Here is a 21,055-nt window from a genome sequence, read left to right as displayed (position 1 = left end):
CATACTAAATGTACTGGCCATATGAAACAACCTTCTGTAAAGAAATCATGGAAGTGCTTTGTGTATGGGTTTTTATTTCTTGTAATCTTTGAATCTGTAAGCTTTATACAAAATATTTTGACATCACCAAACTCCTTCCTTAGGCTGATCCATCTATTTGCCTGTGCAAAAACAATTCTGAAAACTACATTGAGTTTTGTTTTGAATCCAAACTTTGGTGATGCCCACTCTTTCCTCATAGTACAGAATCGTTCACTCAACCTGGTTATTGACATCACACTGCTTTTCATATTCCTGTCATCTTGTGCTTTCTGTTGGCTTTGATGTGTCTAAATATCAGGGAAGTGAATCAATGATGTGGAAATTAAAAGACAGTCGAGGAAGTTTGGCATTGTTGATAGATTTATATTTTAATGGCTCAGTCCTGTACTGAGCCTCCATCTGCACTATACATTTAAAGCAGTATCATGCCACTTTAAACAGCTATGGTTTCTCCCAAAGAATCCTGGGAACTTGAGTTTGTTACAATTTCCAGACTGCTTTAACAGTCAATCACTTTCCCCAGGGAACTCTGTAAACTGCAGCTCCCGAAGGGGGAATAGGTGGCCTCTAACAACTCTTAGCACCCTTAGCAAACTACATTTCCCATGATTCTTTGGAGGAAGCCATAACTGTTGAAAGTGGTATGATACAGCTTTAAATGTGTAGTGCAGCTGGGGCCTGAGTATGGTTAGACTTACTTCTAGGAAACTGCAAAGAATTGCAGCCTTCTGTGGTTAATACAAATAGCAAAGTAACATTTTTTAGCTAGTTCACATTTCTTGTATTGTTAAGTTAATATAGACAATCAGAAAAATCAACAAGATCTTTTGACGCATTTTTCAGGACCTTGTGATATACTTCACTCCTTTTCATATTTAGTTTTTTGAAATATTTGCTCTGAATTACAAAAAACCAGCTTAACAGCTGTTTCAAAGCTGAGAGATGGTTATGTCTACAAATACTGGAATGCAGTCATTGATTCATTTCTCGGTTCTGTATATGCATGATTTACTGTGCTGTAAACTTGCTTCTATGAATGTTCTAGCCATTACAGCAATTTTGATTTTATGTAATTGTTCTTGATATTACAGTGGACTAAAGAGGATGGACATAGAACTGCCACCTCTGCTGTCCAAAATCTATTTGTTCCATTGAACACTAACCCAAAGGAAGTCCAAGAAATGAGGAACAAGGTTTGTACTGGCAATCTATCTGTAATCTCTGGATGTTTTTTTATAGTCCACATTGAAAGTACGCCTATAAGAGAATCAAAAATAAAGACAAAATGCCTTAAAAATATGAGTGCTAATTAGACGAAACATTTCTCCTATGTGGGATTTGACTTTTCAGTTTGTAATAAGTTACTCACAGGCCATATTTGCTAAACAGTCTCATATCCCTTTCCTCAAGTTGGTAAGAACTGGTCAGAATAGCACAGCGGCTGTTGGTGTAAGCCAGCCTTTCTTAATCTGGTCCCCCACTGGTAGTTTGGATTGTTGACCATTAGCTAGGGCTGATGTTGGAGTCCAAAACCTCTGGAGGGCTCCAGGTTGGGAAGGCTGGCATATATTAAGTGTGCCAAATATATTGCTTAGATAGTGATTGGTTTTTCAAACAACCCCCTCCCTCCCATGCCCCATTCATGTCTTCATACTTCCCTTGGCTTTCCAAGTCAACACTGATTACTTTTGAATGCATATTTAAGAAGCAAACCATGTTGCCGTTCACCCTGTCCCTAAAGTCATAATTTTGCATTTTAGAAAGGTAGGTAGATATTATGTCTGTGCACTGTTTCTAAGAATTGATCTTTGGAATTTTTGATACAATTTGCTTATTGTTGTAGCAATGAACATACTCCCTTGCATTGCTCATAAGATTTCCTTTTGCAAAACAAGAACAATACATTCAAAGTAAGCCTATGGAAAGAAAGAAATCTGCCAATTTGCAGTCACAGAATTTGGGGTTTAGTACAGGATCCTAGAGGCTGTTTAGTGATTCTGGCCACATGACCCAGAAAATGGTCTGCAGCAAACGCCATCTCCTTCGGCCTATAGCGAGATGAGTGCCACACTCTATAGTCAAATTTGACTGGACTTAACTGTCCAGGGGTACTCTTTACCTTTTACCCCTGGAAGCGTCTGAGAGACTGATGCTTGTGGTCCCAAACGTGTAATAAAATATAAAATAGTATCCTGCAGTGGTAATTGATGGAACTGATACCGTATATATCCAAACCAACTTGACCGAGGTTCATATGCAGGAGCTCATATTGTGGTGCACACAGGCAGGTGAGTTACGTTCTCTCTGTTATTCATATGCAATTAATGTATTTATCGTTTACAGATCCGAGAGCAAAACCTGCAAGACATTAAAACTGCTGGCCCACAGTCACAGGTTCTTTCTGGGGTTGTTGTGGACAGGAGCCTCGTTCAGGTGAGCACATAGCCTGCTTAAAATACAAACTTAGTGTTACTTTATAGTACATTCCTGCTGTCACCTAATGTATCACTATGAAATTATTCTTTAATCGGCAGAAGTTAACTGTTTATAAGGTAAGTTTTAGAGGTAACATTTTGCTGTCTTTGCAACCATGTTTAGGGTCAGAAACTCAGTGGGAAGCATGTTATTAGCAAGTATACTGCCTTTGGTGCTGGTTGCAGTGCATGAGAGACACCAAGGCTGCTTCTCTGTGGGCTAAAAACCCACTCTTGACTAGTCAGACTTTGTGTCACAGCTGTATTGAAAAAGCTGCTGAGTCCAAAGCCATTATTGCTACAGTACATTTAATCAGCAATGAACTCTTCATTGCAAACTTTCTTTTTAGGACGTATTCATTTGAAGATATTGTCTTACCTTTATTGTTTTTAAATAGGTATAATGTATGCTTTTTCAGAGAAAGCATAGAACCAAATGACTTCACTCAGTAGATTTTAGAGATGCAAAAGCTAGCCCAGTTATTTTTTTTTATTGTACTTTTATGCAGTTTGACTAGTCATCATCATGGCCAGGGAATTTTTCAAGTTGGGGTTAGTGTATTGGTGCATGTTGCTTCATTGCCATTGCTTCTGTATCACAATTTACTGTTTTTCTGCATGATATTTATCCCATGCCATAATGCTTTAAGCTGATGATCTAAAGCCCGAGCTTGGTTTGCTCTGTTCACTCAATTTACTGTTGCAGGATGCTCCCCTCTCAGACTGTACGGAAACAATTGAAGGGCTCGATCCCACAGAGCAGGCCTTTAATCCCGCTAAATCTGTCTCTGTTAGAAAGGTACTTACTGCCATGTCATAACTGCTCTAAGTTCTGTTGTTTACCTTTCACTTCTACCTCTTTCTTGCCCTGGGTTGTAGCTTATATTTCTTTGTAAATGTTAAAAAGGTTACACGATTCTACAAATTATGCATGTGTTTATGTTTGATACATTTAAAAAAAATTTTTTTAAAGCAATAAGGTCAGTCTTATTCCTTTTATGATCATGGATAGCATATGGAAAATTGTACGGTTCTCAGTGTAGTTTTGTTTATGCATGGTCTTTGTTAAGTAACCTGGTTACATCAGTGTAATACCCAAAATATCCACAGGCTTAGCCAAAAATTAAAGCAGCACAAATACGTAAAGCATGATTGTAGCTGTTTTCATGTAATGGGTGTTGTATATGGATGAATCTCAAATGGTACTGCCTCTGAAGATTGAGGCATTTGTTGGCTTCCTAAAGTCGTTTTACAGATTGTACTGGCCAAATTTCGCATGAGAACCCATGTATCTGAAATTGTGAAAAATCATAAAATGTAACGTGGCAGTAAGCTTTAAAGTAGTCTCGTTTCTGGCATGTAACCATATGGGACAATCTTCTACAAACATTAGGTAGTCCAAATATTTGGTAGTCCAATTACAGTGAAAGGGCCTTCATCACATCAGACATTGACACATATATGAATCAGCCCTAAGTTACTCTTCTCAAACTAATAGCATCACTTTGGTCATTTCTGACGTGGCCCTGTTGTGTTCTTCTCCTCTGCTACATGAATGTGGAGAAAGGGAAATATTAGGCCTTACTGCTTAAATTTCTCTCCACAGAGTTTACACTCATGTGCATATATACCTGCCAATCTGGGATAACATTTGTTGCATCATAAAGTAGACTGTATTGCATGAAGACTTATCATTTTTTTGTCTTTAAGGTGTCTGGTGCCACAAGAGTAGATCATACTAGAAATTGAAAAATAAAAGCAGTCAGTTTCATGCATTAGTTGTACCTTATTTGTCAGCTTTTCAGATATCTTCATGATTCTGTTAGTTTGTATTTGTATAGAATATTATGAAGGACAGTTGAGTTGTAAAGTATTAGTTAGCCTTGTTCTTCTTCTTGCAGTCGAGTCAAGGGCTGCTTGCTTTGGGATAGCTTTATGCTACAGCTTGATAGCAGTCTGCTAATTTAAGAAGTAGGCATAATTTTTGAGGACATCTTGAGCCATACATTAATTTCACAGAATTTCTAGAGGCCTTCCACATGCTAGGAGAGTGTCAATTAGAGCATTCAGCAAAGTGAAGTGGACCTCTGTGTCAGCCACCCTACAAGATGGCTTGTTTCTTCTCCAGACACAGAAATGCCCTTGACTGCCTTCTCTGTGTGCTTTTCAAACTCTGCTCCTGTTCTGCATGCTAAAAAGAGGCACACAAATAAGTTCTCCGGTGGCCCTAAACTAGCCTTGGCAACTCTGAACGCCCAAATTTCTATACCACACACAGAATAGAATCTTTTTCACAGAGCAGATCTGCTGTCTTAAGGCTCTTTGTAGCAACCCAATCCTCAATGGTTGCAACTGACAGCCTGGAGATTGAGAAGTTCCTCAGGTTTCGGCAGCCAGAGGAAGTCCCATGCACCATTCGGGTGGCCAGATGTCCCTAGAATTTGCCGTCCACCTGGGTGGCATTCCTGAGATCGTGTGAGAAGGATCAGCAACTGAACACCACAGGATTTACACAGCTTCTCTCATTCCTACAAGATGGACTCTGCATAGATCTTCAGCCTAATAGCCTCTGCAGAATCCTCAGGGCTTTCTAAATGTTCCAGCAAACCTATCAGCTCTGGCATCCTCCATTTTTATAGGGAGCAACTTTCCTTAGTCCACCTGTCCAGCAAAGATCTGGGATCTCAACAAAGTGCTTCTAGCACTCCAGAAACCACAGTTGAATCACTGAAGCGTTCCATATTGTGTCTCTGAAAGTGATATTTTGGCTCTGATTGTTATGACACAGGGTACTGAGCTCTGACATACTTCAGCTGGCTAAACATCTCCACGTTTCACAAAGAAAAGTGTGGTGGGCTCCTATCGGAGAGATGTTGTTTGCAGATGACTTAGTCTTGACAGTGCACTCTGAGGAAACGCTACTCGTCAACCATTTTGTCCGTTTGGTCTTGTCATCAGCCTGACAAAGACCAACATTTTTGCTCAGGAGGCAACAAGCACTCCATATGTCAGCATTGCTAACCAAACGCCTAAGGTGGTAGACAATTTTGTCTACCTGGGCTCCACCATAACCAGTAACCTTTCCATCAACACTGAGCTGGACAAACGTATTGGTAAGGCAGCTATGACAATGGCTTGCCTCTCCAAAAGGGTATGGAGAATGTGATGCTAATGACCAATGCCAAGATGGTCTGCCAGGCTTGTGTGTTGAGCTTTATGGGCAACATGCAGTGGGTCAGGAAGATTTGGACATCACATGGCAGGACAGAGTCTCAAACAAAGATGTGTTCTCCTAAGGCCACATTCACAACCCGTTTGCACTTCTGTCTCAGTGACGTCTGGACTGACTTGGTCAACTCCACAGAATGGAAGATGGCAGGAATCCACAAGAACGTGCTCTATTGGAATCGGACTTCAGGCACTAGACCTGTTACAAAGTTGTCCGCAAATGTGACATGAAGGCTGGCAACCTTAACCCCGCTGTGTGGGAATCCCTTGCAGGCAATGTCATTGCCCAGAGGCAGACAGGTAGTATATCCACAGCAGCGACTGCTGGGAGGAGAGCAGAGAAAAGAAACATCATGCTGCACCTATAGCAGCGAAACCAAAGACATGACTTTCCTGTATCAGTCTCTGATACAGCCACAGCAGGCGCTGTAACTCTCCAGTGGTTTACCCCCGGAGGTTCATTCTTCCATTGTCTCCCAAGAAAAATGGATGCCAGCAATGATAAAAACTTAATTTTATTTATGCCTTGATAATTTTATTACGTTTACAGTTTTAAAAAAGTTGTTTGTATTACAACTTTTTTGTTCTTTTATGTAAAATGCTTATAGTTGGGTTAAAAACAGCAACCAAGTCTTGCTAAATATGGACCAGCATCTTGTTCTCACAGTGGCTGACCAGATGCCTTTGAGAAGTTGGCATGTAGGACCAAGAGCAAAGCATTTTCCCCTGCCAGGGTTTCCAGCAACTTATATTCAGAATCATACAACCTCTAACCATGGAGGCAGAGTGTAACTAACCATCATGTCTCGTGGCCATTAATAAAAGTCATCCAAGTTGCTGGCCATCACTACCTCCTCCTGGGGCATGTTCCATAGTTTCAACTATGCGCTGCGTGAAGAAGTACTCTTGTTTCTGGGTCCCAGATCCTCCAACCTTGTTTCATTGGATGTTCTTGAGTTCTAGTGTTACGAGAGAGGGAGAAAAACTTCTCTAGCCACTTGCTCCATGCCACGTCTAACTTCATACCCTACTATCATGTCACCTCTTGCTTGTTTTCTCTCTAAGCTGACCACACTCTCCGCCTTTCTTCATACACAATTTGCTTCATCCCCTTGATCATTTTGGCTGCCCTTTTCTGAACCCTTTACACCTCTATAATATCCCTTTTGAGGTGATGTGACCAGAACTGTACACAGTATTCCTAATTCTGTTTTATGATATTGATGGATTTGTTGTTAGTTCTTTTCTAATGATCCATAGCATGGAATTCTCCTTTTTCACAGCTGCTTCACACTGGGTCAACGTCTTCCTCAAGCTCTCCCCTACAACCCCAGGGTCACCTTCCTGGTCAGTCACTGCCAGTTCAGTCCCCATGAGGATATATGTGGAATTTTCTGGCATTACTTTGCATCTTTTTAAATTGATTTACATTGTCCTGGCTCTTCTCTTCAGATTTGGCCATTGACTTTTTAGAGTTTTTAAAGGTTCATTGATGAAGGCAGTACAGCGTCCCAACATTGGCCTACAGCTTACAAGCATTTCACTGTATAACCTGGCTGAGCTAAGACATTGGAATTGGTCTTATCCCAAGATGAACTGGCCAGTTAGCAGTGCTTCATTAATAGTAATATTGCTCAATATAGTTGACTGCCTTTTTTAGCCTACCTTTTCCCCCCAGTTGATATTTTTATTAAAGTTTTCTTGGTTTACAAAGGTATGTGCAATGTCTCTTTTCTAGCCTACTTAAAAAGTAACTTTTCATATGTGAAGTCCACAGAAAAAGAATAGCAGAACATAGTAAGAAATTTGTTTAAAAGGATGAAACTGAATATGAATTTCCGAGCACAATTCAAAATGTTGGTGCTGACCTTTAAAGCCCTGAACGGCCTCGGTCCTGTATACCTGAAGGAGCGTCTCCACCCCCATCATCCATCCCAGACATTGAGATCCAGCGCTGAGGGCCTTCTGCCGGTTCCCTCATTGCAAGAAGTGAGATTACAGGGAACCAGGCAGAGGGCCTTCTCGGTAGTGGCACCCACCCTGTGGAACACCCTCCCTTCAGATGTGAAGGAAATAAGCAGCTATCCTATCTTTAAAAGACATCTGAAGGCAGCCCTGTTTAGGGAAGTTTTTAATATTTAATCTTGTATTGTTTTTAACACTCGATTGGGAGCTGCCCAGAGTGGCTGGGTTGTATGTAATCATAATTTATAAAAATAAAGGTTGGGTTAGTTATTAGTATTGTAGAATAGGGTTACATCTGTTGAGTGACGAAGTGTAACTTCAAATATTGAAATAAAATAAAATATTAAAAGTGACAAAAATATAGTTGACTGCCATAGGAAGTGTCTCAGAATTAGAGCATCCTCTGATATCTGACTCCTTTGACGGTTTATTTTCCCTCTCCTGCTCATCCACCTTTTTTACTGCTGGAATCTAAGCTCAGGGAACAGACATCAGAGTTCTCTACTGGTCAACAAGAGCATCATCTAGTATCTTCCAACAAGGTTTGGGCACTCAGGGATATGGGCCAGAAATGAGCCTTTGAAATCTGATCAGAAGAGTCTGGAATTCTGTAACTCATCTGATATATGCCCTTCATGGAGTATTAGGTGCTGACAAGATGTATCTGCCATCTCTCCTGGGGGAACTGAGTATCTTGTTTCTTCCTGGGAATGATTTCCTTCTGTGCGGGGTGCTAATATAGTCTTCAGTGGCTGAGTGACATATTTTCCCACATGATTTGGTGAGCTTTGCTCTTTCTGTAAGTTTAAAAGTACCTGAAAGAGTGAAAGAACAATATAGCCCGGCTTTTGTGTTATTTGAGTCCACGTCCTGGAAGAAGTGCCCTCCTTTGCAGGACTATGGGTTCTGTTCCCCACAGGGTAAGAATAAAGAAAAATGAGAGACTGCTCTTCCAAATAAAGATACCTGTGGTCACTGACGTTAAATGTTTTTGTGCCTCCGGTGCAAATTATGACAAAGATGTAATTTTACAGCGCATATTTAAAATGTGGCTGTGGACCTTGTCAAGATTTTTCACCCAGTGGAAGTGTAAAAGGGAATTTCTGGTCAGTATTGCACAAGAGGAAATCCCATAGAGGAAATGCCTTCCCTGAAGGCCTGTCCCCACTTTTGAATGTCCTGGACAAGGTTAATTTGGACTTGTAGCTGAACCTTTTAACAGTTTGGTTCCCACTGCTTCCCAAGGGGTGCTTTTAAATATTGTGTAGTGATGTTATATTTTGATGTGCTGCTTAAGAGTGGATATAGTGTGGCAGAAACACTGATGTTTGTGTGATGCTATCCCTGAAATGCCTGTTTTCATGTAATGGGTTAAATGAGTATTATTATTGTTACCATTATTAATTTGTTATGTGTTTAGGCAGTCTTTCACCTGAAAACTCTTCACAAGTTTGGAACTCATTAGTCTCGCTCTATTGCGGAATGTAGTCATGATGTAATAACTATGCGATAAAATGGATATTCATACTTTCTCTAAATGAAAATCTTTTCAGTCTTGTTTTTTTAATCAGATTTTGAATAATTTCTTCCATTGTTTTAGCCCTCAGGCATTGTTAGTGCACTGTATATTATTTCATGAAAAACATTTATTTTCTTCCAAACAGGGAGAATTGGTGACAGCATCAAAGGCAATAATTGAGAAGGAGTACCAACCACGAGTAATCGTAAGCACAACAGGACCAAACCCCTTCAACAAGTTCACAGACCAAGAACTAGAAGAGTATCGCAGAGAAGTAGAAAGGAAACAGAGGCAGTCAGGTTTGTGTCTACCGAACTCTAACTTGCCTTACCATGGTGTCAATATACTTCGGATATGTAGTTTAATGTGCCAGGCTTCCCTTAAAGGTTTCCTTTGCGTTGATTCTCATCATACCTTGGTGGTTGTACTGTGACATTTGCCCAACCTGCACAATGTACCAAGCAGTTACAGGAGCGGTCCTGGCAGAAACATTCTGTATTGCTGCTGTGCTTCTTACTTGAGACAAAGGAGGAGTGCTGATGGTGGGCTTCTTGTTGGCTAGGGCAAGCAACACATTACCTTGCAGACAACTTCAGTGATAAGAAACAAGCAATGTTAAACTAAACACTCATTTATTGCTGCTACTGTAGTTCATTTTTTCTGCTGGAAGCACAGAGTTTGGAGACTTAGTTGCTCTTTCATGTTGAAGTTGAAATGGTTTTTGTATGGATTTCCTTTACTTGATGATATTGCTGAGCTCGAAAAGCAAAAAATAATAGAACTGTGATCTTAAAACATAATCAAATTCCATTGCAATTCTGTTATTTCATTTATGAATTGCTTCTTACAAAGCAGGGGTTCGGTACCTCCAGCCAATCTGGGCCATTCCAGTTTGACTCATCCCAAATCATACCCACCTGTCAATCAATGAAGTCACTTAGTGATGTTGCTGGGAGCAGAGTTCAGTCTGCTGGGTATTGCTTCACCAGCACATCAGCATGTTCCCTGCAGGGACTGTGCTGGCAGAGGAGACTCCTACAGAGAACAGGATTGAACTCTATGCTCATCAGCTGGTGAGGCTGGCAGGCTTCAATCCTGCCATGTGGAATCTGCGGTGAATGCACTGGGGAAGCAGACCCCTGCACAGGGCAGAATTGAATTCTCCATGAAGCCGATGAATGGAGTGGGGAAGCAGGCTTCCTCACCCCACCATGTGGGTTAATTCTGACAGCTGAACGGCCTAGACCAGCTGTCCAAACTGGCCCATGGGTTGGAGGTTAGAAAGAGATCTGGCATTCAGGGCCAAAAATTCTCCATCCCTGCTATAAAACATCTCAAAGCTAGTTCCCAATACAATAAAACATATACAGAAAAGCTATTTGAAACCACAAAGAAGCAACAAGGGTGGGGTGGGGGGAGAATATCCTGCTGAGCCTAGTACTGCCCATTGTTCTATGTTGTCAGTAACTCTACACATACTCACACATTGCACTGAATACAGGTACAGTGGTGCCTTGCAAGACGAAAAGAATCCGTTCCGCGAGTCTCTTCGTCTTGCGGTTTTTTCGTCTTGCGAAGCAACCCTATTAGCGGCTTAGCGGATTAGCGCTATTAGCGGCTTAGCAGCTATTAGCGGCTAAGCAGCTATTAGCAGCTTAGCGGCTTAGAAAAAGGGGGGGAAGCGAAAAGACTCACAAAACATTTTCGAAAACGGAAACCCCTTTTGTCTAGCGGGTTTTTTGTCTTGCGAGGCATTCGTCTTGCGGGGCACCACTGTACAAACAATCTCAATGCATGTACAGATGTTTGTGTAAGAATACATTTGTTGATTTGTGAAGCTCAGCTATTGTGTACACAGGTATAAAATAGTACACTTATTGGATATAACATTCTGGCATCCCTTGTGAAAAATATTTTTCAGACAAAATGGATGTAATTTAGAAACTTCAAGTAGTAAAGCATAATAATTTGGTATATGTTAAAAATCATAAGACTTAACATTATTGGGACATCCAGAAATTTTGAGCAAGTTGACCCAGCAATTGAAGACTCTGTTATTCTTGTGTGTTTGATGCATGAGATACTTCAGCTTAAACTGATTGTCTTTATAATGGTTACTGATTACATCTTTATCCAGGCCTTCTTGGAGCCCAGGGTGGCATATATGTTCTAGATTAGGCTGAGAAAGAGAGACTGAGCCCAAGGCCGGTCACTCATTTTCGTGGCTGTGTAGTGATCAGTCTCCCAAGCATGAAATGCTTGCCACTACACAACAGTCGTTCCCTTCCTTGCATTTGAGCTTTGAACAAAAATTGCCTCTCCTTTAGGATGATTTTTTTCTTTTGCATTACTATAAGGGACGCAGGTGGTGTTGTGGTCTAAACCACAGAGCCTAGGGCTTGCCGATCAGAAGGTCGGCGGTTCAAATCCCCGCAGCGGGGTGAGCTCCCGTTGTTGGGTCCCAGCTCCTGCCAACCTAGCAGTTTGAAAACACGTCAGAGTGCAAGTAGATAAATAGGTACCGCTCTGGCGGAAAGGTAAACAGCGTTTCCATGCATTGCTCTGGTTCGCCAGAAGTGGCTTAGTCATGCTGGCCACATCACCTGGAAAAACTGTCTGCAGACAAACGTCAATTCCCTTGGCCAGTAGATTGAGATGAGCGCCACAACCCCAGAGTCGTCCGCGACTGGACCTAACGGTCGGGCGTACCTTTACCTTTAAGAAACAATGGGATTCAGTTTGCAGGGTGGTTAAGGGTGAAAAAATGAACATATTTGCATTGCCAAGGCAACTGTAACCCCAGGCTGATTGTTCTTAGTTGACTAGTTGGGTAGAAAGAGGATGCAGAATTGCACGCCATTACATAGCTTTTCAGCAGCAGCTACACACAGTTGAACTAACGTTGCCAAAAATCTTACTGCTCAGTGTGACAGGCAATGAAGCTGCCAGCTGGGTAAGACCAGTCCAGTTTGTGAATATCTTCGCTTTAGTTTATGGTTGGCCATGTTCCTTAACTGCTTCCCGCTAGAGAGGCTTCCGCTGAACAAAAGTTCCTTGCAATGGTTATTTATGCTTTTTTCTGTGATCTGTAGTAGCGGGACTAATCTGGAATCCTTAACAGTTTGTGTTTATAATTTATATAATGTTCCATTCTTGCCTCCTGTGAATTTCAGATGTCATCAGCCACAGTAAATTCTAAAATGAAACATCAAACTTCCCTATCTATTTTAACATAGGACACAATTAGTAGCACATTTTTGCTCAGTTGCACTTGTGTTTTCATTTACATTAGAAACAGCTTCTGAACAGAGTTCTTCCTTAAAAGTTAAGATCCTTTATGCACAATTATGTGAATTGTGAGAGTGACCTGTTTAACCTTGTCTGTACTTTTGTAGAAGATTCAGAAGATGCCAGGCAGCAGAGGGAGAGGAGCTCTTTGGAACACCCTGCTGCTTGCACTCCACCCAGCACTCCAGTGAAAGTGGAGGAAGGTATGTCCCCTGGAGCTAAGAGTTTGTGTAGCTGCACCTCTGTGTTCATGTTTCAGTTGATATCAGATAAAAATGTGTTCATCTATTTTATTCTGTAGAGCAACATATAGCTAAATGTGCTAGTGGTTGTGTTTGCAATAATAAAGAAATGTGCACTTGAGAACACAAGGACTGCCTGATTGGGCAAGACCACGCTCTGTCTCGTGTGACATGGAAAGTGATGGCGGTCTCCTTTTGTTAGCTCCTGATTAAGTGGCATACTGTCCAATAGAGTTATCAATAGTTTTCTTTCATGAATTGCTTTATTCTTTTAAAAAGCCATCTTAGCTAGTTAGCAATATCAACTTTTAATCAACTTTTAATTTGTGGATTATTTACACATTTTGTCCTTGATCTGCTGCCAGTAGTGTCATCGAGTGATCCTGAGTTCTGAAGGAGGGAGGTTTTTCTTTCTATCTATCTGCACTGTACACAACTTTGTAAACCTTTGTCCTGTTTCTTTTTTTTCAACGGAAAAGCCACTAGTGCTTTAAGCTTTCTTCATAGGCAAGATGTTCCAGCACTGGATCTCTTTGGTTGCACTCTTATGCAACTTGCTCATCTCCATAATGGCAATAGAAAATTCCTTTGGATCAGTTCCAGCTCCGAGTGTAACTTTTTCATGGCTTGTGGGATCAGGAAGAGTCAACTTCAGAGCCCCTTTTAATATCCTGTTCCCAGTTCACTTGGGAGTAACTGCTGTTTGTGAGATTTACTTCCAAGTAAATTGGCACAGGATCATGCTGTTAAAAAACTTAACATAGCTAAATATTGTGAAAAGGGAGACTGAATGGGAAATCACATAATAACTTTTTGGATGGTCAAATTAACAAAGTCACAAGAATAGAATTTACAAATTTGCTGAAATTAAAATGATGCTAGAGAATTTTGAAATTATTTCTTTGCACTGAGGGTTCCCAGAGTGTCCTTTTGGCAGTACTGAAAGACTCTTGATAACGAATAGCCAGCCACTCTGCCATTATCTCTCCAGTTCTCCTCTTCATTGAAACGTTCATTGGCAGAAATGCTCGTCAGCAGTTGATCTTGAACCTTTAGTTTTTGGATTTGATCTCATAGCTGGCTACTAGGAAATATCTATGCTACCAAATAGTAGCTGCCTACCAAACCAGCCACAAGTTGTAGAATGCCATCCATCAGGATATTAGTGAAGCTAATGTCCCAATGTGCGCCAGTGAGCAGGATCACTGTGCTCAGCAACTCTTATGTACCCCTGAGCAGTAGTGGGCGCCACTGCTTTGCTGATCTGGCTTCCCAACACTGCTCATCACTGCCGCTTATCAAGAGGGGGAGGGGCAAGTGGCAGGAAGCTCAGTGCAGTGGCAGAACCACTCAAACGCTGCTGCACCAAGCTCCCCACAGCTGTGCCTCCCTTCCTCTCGGTAACTGGCAGTGCCACACCAACCACTGCTGCACCTGAGCCCCACTTACCAACAAAAGGAGATTTCACTTCCAGAGAGACGCAGGTCTTGGATATATGGACTCCTGTCTAGAGCTGTTTCCATTGTTGAAATGCGAGGGGAAATCTCCCTGCCCAAATGGGTTTTTGGATCATGCAATTTTTTTTAGCAAATTCTACTTGGTGGTTGCACATTTCTTAAGCATTATTGTAATTGGATTACACCTCTACTCATTGGATTCAAAGTTAAACGATTTCTTTAAGGTCTCTGCTTAATGAGAGCAAGACCAGACCTATTGTTGCAGTGAATTGGTGAAAATAAGTTGAGTGCTCAAACCAGGTGTAATCTAAGATGTGTTCAGTGTTTCCCTTTTACCCTGGATTTTATCACTTGTCTGTTACAAAGTTGTCTCTTCACACCACCTCATTCTGTATTTTATAAGAATGGCAATGACCATTCTTTTAATATAACACAATGGCTGTGATGGATGTATAGATTCTCTACTTGTGCTTTTTTCTTCTTGTGGCTGCGTTACAAACAGGAGGTGGATATGCTAAAGAGTACCTGTTGCCATAGTAAGTATCATCCCATCCCTGTTCCTGCTGCTTTATCCTGACTTCTCTGTGCTGTGCTTCATTCTCTTGCATATTTTGTGGTGTTTCCTCCCTATGTTGGTTTGGTCAGCCTTTACATAGTTTGAAGTCTGCTTAACTATTTCAGTTGCTTTACCAGAACAAAGAGACCAGAGGTACATTAAGAAAAATACAGTCTGTATTAGACTTGAGTGTGACTTGGTAGCCATATGTATAAAACACTCCAAGTAGATGTTCACATACTGATTTTGACCCCAAACCATTGATTTATCCTGTAAAGCAGAGAATAAGGTAGTGTTGCATTGCTCCTTATATCAATGACAACAAACTAAAATCACCTTAAGAGACAAAAGGATGTTTCAAAGAGGCTCATCTCTTCCTGATTGTGTCTGTTTTCCTAAGTGTTCTTAGTGGCGCGTTGCCTGTTGTGAGAAGGGAGCCTGTGCCCCTCTCTTCAAGCTGAGGAGCACAAAGAAGAGAAGAGGGTAGACAGTGCAAATCTGGTAGCCTGTATTTCTCTTAAAATGCCTCCATAACAGCACTCCACATACATTTCTGTGGGACAGGAAAGTCCCCTCTCCTCATGTCAAACCAGACTATAATCATATGTTAGAGAGTGGCTTTATAGTGCCACTTTCAACACATGGTTGTACCAGTTGCATTGTTTTATATAGCATTTACTGTGCTTCTTCATGGGCATCCACTAAGCTTTACATTTTCAATTTATTTTTGACTCTGAAATTCTTTCAAGTAAAATCTAACTAAGTCCCATTGGAAAGGTGCATTTAATTTGCTGAGCTGAATAAATGTTAAAAGTTTTTGTTGTTGTTCCTTAAAGCCATATCCATACATTTCTTTGCAATGTTTGCACGTAACAAAAGGCCAGACTTACCAATTTAGCATGAATGGGCAGTGTGCTGGCACATGCTGCCTGATTGCTCCCACTTCACTCCTCTCCTGGTGTATGAGGGGTTAAACTGGGAAGACCTACCTTTCTGTTGCATCTGAACCAGAGATTGGGATTGTGGTTCCCTAACAAGCCATAATCAGCAAGCCAGCCACAAATCATGGCTTAATGTAGACTAGAGAGTGTGGTTTGTTACAGAAAAACAAACCATGTTCTCTGGTTACAATGGAAAGGGAAACCAAGAAAGTTTGAGGAAGAGCCTTAACTCTATTATGGCATCTGCCTGCATGGAGAAGGTCCCAGCTTCAGTTCCCATTATCTCTATGTAGGGCTGGGAATATGCTGTCTGAAACGCTTGAGAGCCACTGCCACTCACCAACCTTTGCCAGTCTGGTTCCCTCCAGATGTTTTTGGACTACAGTTTGGATTACATCCCCCACCAGCACAGCTGTATGTTGACAGGGCTGATGGGAGCATGACCATACTGGCTGGGGCTGATGGGAATTGTAGTCTAAAACTTCTGGAGGGTGCCCGCTTGGTGAAGTCAGGTGTAAACATTGCTGAGCTCGTGGGACTGTTGGTCTGACTCCATTTTCATCTGACTTCATCTGTGAAGGCAGCAGTTAATTGCTATAACAGCAACAATGAAAACAGAAGGATAGTTGAACTACATTTAAAGAGCTATATTTAAATAAAAAAAATTAATTGCAGCTTTAAACTTTCCAAATAGCTGTTTCATTTCCCCTGCTTTTAAATGATCCTAACCCATTTTAAAACTTCTAATGTTTTGGTTTGCTGAGTTTGAAGTGGCTATCATCACTAAGCTAACAAATCCCAGGTTTTTCCTGTTCCAAGCTTCAAGTAAAGATGAAACAGAGAATTGTTAAATACAAATACAAAGAAGGTGAATGCAGTATTAAATTAACCTTAAAAGAATACAAACCACAGCACGGTATTTTCGGTGCAGTACTAGAAATGAACTAGGTACCTAAAGTCACTGCAATTCAAATTGGGCCAAGAACCATGGCCATAAACCTCCAGTGCCTCAGAAATAAAGTGATATGTTTGCTGTTGCAACTTTGCTGTGGTTTGCGCTCCCCTGTGTTTATGTGAAGAGAGCATGTGCAGTGGATCCTAACATCCTTCGTAATTCAAGGAGCTAGCTAAGATTTGATCTACATAAGATCATCTCCTGTTGTTTATGTCCGGGATGCTCTTCACAATAGTGTTTTCTCACTTCTTATAAGGCCAGAGAAAGAGGCACCTTCCTAATGATGATTAAATTTTTGGACTGTGTCTAAAAATCAGATAAGAGATGGCAAAGTACAACATGCTTTCCCATCCTGAAAGCCAATTCATGCATTATGCCAAAGTGGGGGGAACAGAAGGTGAATTACCCATATACGTCCGTGTTTCCTTTCTTCTATTGCATTGCAGTGCAAGAGGGGAAACAGAAGCAGGGGTAGTTCATGCCTCTGCTTTCCCTGTCTCTGTGTAATATTTGAACAAACGGAGAATCAGGTTGCAAGGAATGCAGAATTTAAGATTCCAAGTCACACAAAACTCTGGCCTACTTGAAGATACAGGTGAGATATCTTTTGAGGATAAGGGAGCAATAGTTAGCATTGCTGAGCTTTGTATAAAAGCTCCTTCATCTGCAGAGTGTGTGGCTTCATTTTTCATACTGAATGCCTTCGTGTAAGCCAGGCTTTGGGGCCACTGCGAAAGGCTAACATAAAACCTCATTAAGTCATCAGTGCTACTCCGTCTGAATACTGAGTCCAATTATTATTATTTTGCAAAATAAGGAGAAACAAGCATATGCATCTTCCATTTAGGCTCGGTCCCTGCTCCTGCCAACCTAGCAGTTCAAAAGCACGTCAAAGTGCAAGTAGATCAATAGGTACCACTCCAGCGGGAAGGTAAACGGCGTTTCCGTGCACTGCTCTGGTTCGCCAGAAGCGGCTTAGTCATGCTGGCCACATGAACCGGAAGCTGTACGCCGGCTCCCTCGGCCAATAAAGCAAGATGAGCGCTGCAACCCGAGTCGTCCGTGACTGGACCTAATGGTCAGGGGTCCCTTTACCCTGTGTGCTTATAGAGAAGCGTGAACAATATTTCATAAATAAATGTAAGAAGTCAGTAGTATTTTTAGTATGTAAACTTCTGACACTTTGGCTTTTGACTCGAAAGCATTGTGGAGAAGACCGAATTCAAATAAATATTTCAGTTGCATCTCTCTGCCCAAAGGCCATTTACAAAGAGACTCAAAACACCTGGCTCTGCATGTAGGTTTTCCACAGTTAATTTCTGTTAGCCCTCATTTCAGCAACAGGCACACATTAACAGATGTTTCCTGTTGCTTGCTCCATTAGAGAGGCAGCCTAACCAGACTTGCAACGATGACAGTGATGCTGCAACTTTCAAGCAAAGCCTCCCAGATCTCACCCCTGATGAGCCTTCAGAGCACCTCGGCTTCCCAACCTTTGGAAAAGAGGATGATAAAAGTGACAAAGATCTCGCCCAAAGCCAGACTGAGTTACCTCCTGAAAATCCAGAACCCCAATCTCAGCCGGGTGAAGAGGCAGTGACCCCACTGGCTGAGGAGGGGGCAGCAGCCGAAGTCGGCGGTGATGAGTCTCCTGGGAAGTCTCCGTCCAAGAAGAAGAAGAAGTTCCGTACACCTTCCTTCCTGAAGAAAAACAAAAAGAAGACTGACTCCTAAATACCTTCAAATATACTGTCATGGTTAGAGTCTAAGTTTATTAACCACTAGAATGTATCAGTTCTTACTGAGTGTTTTCTTTTGTCTTTTAGTAACAAGCAGAACAAGCAACACCCTCAAGCTATAGCTTGATTGCTTAAGATTATAATGGAAAATTAACGAGCGGAAGGTGCTAATCCTGCATATTCAACAGCAGCTAACCAGGGTTTATCCCTAGTATGTAAACAAAGCTAAATGACTTCCATGGAACCCCATGTGTCACGTTGAGAGCCCATGCTGATTTATATATGCAGTCAATGGATTTTCGCAAGGTCTTGCTCCACGGGGTGTTGCTGTCTGCTCACTCTAACATTTGTTCTTGTCCCAGAGCCTACTGTTGTTACCAAGCGGCTTCTTAAATACTGACAACTTGGATATGATTGCAGTTATATTTCGAGAGGTTGTATTATGGAACCGAGCACCTGCTTTCGCACTGTGTAATTAGAAATAACGTTACACTGAGGCTTTGAAGAAAGCTGTCTTTCCCCTTCCCTTATTCTGTATTGTAGCATAGCTGAAATTTAAATCTATTTGTTATGTGTAAGAAGAATGAAGTGATTTGTGGTGTTTCCTGCTGATCCCTCTGCGTTCTAATAAACTGACAGAACAACCAGTTATTTTACTAATTTCTTTTCTACCAAAAGTTTGTATCCAACCTCACCTGATAATTCGGAATTTAATTTCAAGCCTTTGAAAATAAAATTTCCTAGTAGCAGGCACATACTTACTGCCTTTATTAAGACAGATCATGACCTCACTCAATTGCTCCAATTGTGCCACTTGCGGATGCAACAGCTGTACTACAGCGTGAGCTGCCCCAGTCATTTCCAAGGCCATGTGGCTCGTTTCCGAGAACCCTTGGAAGGTTTGTCCTAATCTGGCACTGACTTGGCACAGCTTGCTAATCTCTTCTGCTTCTCTGGATTCACTGATTTAAGCTACAGTGCAGAGACTAAACTTTTGAGTTGTGCAAGGCAGTGTTTCAGAAACAATTGGTATTTCTTCTAAACCTGTAAAGTTGACTGAGTTCTGGTTATAACAAAAGAAAAGACTCACTGTTTAAGGTCAGTTGGGAACGAAGATGCTGATTTTTATTGATTAACTTCGGTAATGAATAATGCACCGGGGGGGGGGGCAGATTGTGTAGGTTTTTAATTGAAGTTTGGTGAAATAGCTAGTATTGAATGCCTTACAATTCGTGCTTTAAAAAAGCACAGATTAGAAAGAATTCAGTGACTGCTGCAGCTTTATTCTAAACATTATGCCTATGTTAGGTTCCAAATAGATACCTTGGAAACCAGTTTGAAACAAATCACTTTAAAATGGTAAAATAAATAAATAACACCCGTGCAGAAGGGTTACAGGGAGATTGGGGGAGGGTTGGTGGTACTAAAACCATCACTAATGGAAAAGCAGAAGTGCTGATAACAGAGAGAGGAATTTTTCATATGGACTGCATGGCACTAATAGCTTTGAGCTTGTTTCCTAACTGTGTGTCCTGTGAACACTAAAAGCTTAACCGTGTCTCATTGCCAGGATTGAAATTGCATTACAAAAGCCATTGCTTTAGTGTTTCTGTTATAAAATGTAGGGACTCTAATCTTTGACCACTTATGCAATGATTTTTAAGTTCCAGTTTTGTAGTTCTCAATTCTTTCTATTACATAATGAAATCTAGTTGTGTATTGTATGAGAACACACTTCAGTGGGACAGGGAGGGAAAGGGAAGAGTCCTGTATTATTTTTTCTTCTTTTGTTGTTTAATTCAATTCTACACAAATAAAATTCTTTAAAGGAGTTGTGTCTCCTTGTGCCTTGTTTCTGAGATCCAGGTATTCTTGAGCTCATGTTGTTGCAAGACTCATAGCACATTTATGGAAAAGTAAACAGTCAATTCAGAGCGATCCAAAGACACCAACAGAGTATTGCTACCAGTTATGGTGGAGAGGATGGGAAGGCTAGAATATGCTGGGGCTACAGCACTGCTGTGTCTGCTATACTTTCCAAACCCAGAAGAGGAGGGGCACACACACCACTTTCAGAAACAATAGAGTAAAAATGCAGCCAGGCCTTCAGTGGCTGTGGCTGCCTGGAGTAGAGACAACACCCCAAATCTGCTGGACTATACAGCCAATTTGTGCAGCGGTGTATCCACTATTATTTAATGTCCATGATAACTATCACTTCCCCCAACACAGATGAGACATGGCAGATGATGCAGGCCTGTGGCACATTCTCAACACAAGTGAGAAACATGTTCCTATGCTGATTCAGGTCTTCAGGTGACTCCATGTTTTCCCCCATGGACAGTGGGACAAAAATCACTAACTCTAGCATATGGCTACAGGAATCCAGCAAGCCAATATATTGACCCCTGACAAAAAGATTCAAGGCCAAATAATATCGCACATCACCAGTGAAACCTGTGATGAGCCCAATAACTGCACTGTTGCTCCCTAACCCACAGATAGGCTTCAACAGTGTAAATTTGCAACTTTAAAAAACACTCATGTAGCCTTCATCAACATTTATCTGTGGTTCTAGATTCAGGTAGGTAGCAGTGTTGGTCTGACGCAGTCAAAATATATATTAAAAATTGTCCAGTAGAACCTTAG

At 41.3% G+C, this 21,055-nt stretch overlaps 1 protein-coding gene across 9 annotated transcripts in view; it reads left to right on the top strand.

Annotated features, from left to right (window-relative positions):
- ADD1 (adducin 1) overlaps positions 1-20,237 on the top strand; it is a 47,113-nt gene extending 26,876 nt beyond the window's left edge. For 3 of the 9 annotated variants that reach the window (XM_083698241.1, XM_083698240.1, XM_083698242.1), the window contains exons 11-15: positions 1,134-1,235; positions 2,386-2,475; positions 9,374-9,527; positions 12,624-12,719; positions 18,052-20,237. In XM_083698241.1, the coding sequence (XP_083554367.1) occupies positions 1,134-1,235; positions 2,386-2,475; positions 9,374-9,527; positions 12,624-12,719; positions 18,052-18,401 (792 nt within the window). In that variant the 3' untranslated portion in view covers positions 18,402-20,237. Of the gene's footprint in view, positions 1-1,133; positions 1,236-2,385; positions 2,476-3,222; positions 3,316-9,373; positions 9,528-12,623; positions 12,720-14,717; positions 14,752-18,051 lie in introns of all 9 variants that reach the window. The other 6 variants (XM_083698244.1, XM_083698243.1, XM_083698246.1 and 3 more) reach the window with 3 other exon arrangements.
- Positions 20,238-21,055: the final 818 nt, after the last annotated feature.

The sequence above is a fragment of the Podarcis gaigeae genome, assembly GCF_964106915.1.
Source record: "Podarcis gaigeae genome assembly, chromosome: 9".
Taxonomy (NCBI): Eukaryota; Metazoa; Chordata; class Lepidosauria; order Squamata; family Lacertidae; genus Podarcis; species Podarcis gaigeae.
This window is presented reverse-complemented; position numbering and strand designations above follow the sequence as displayed.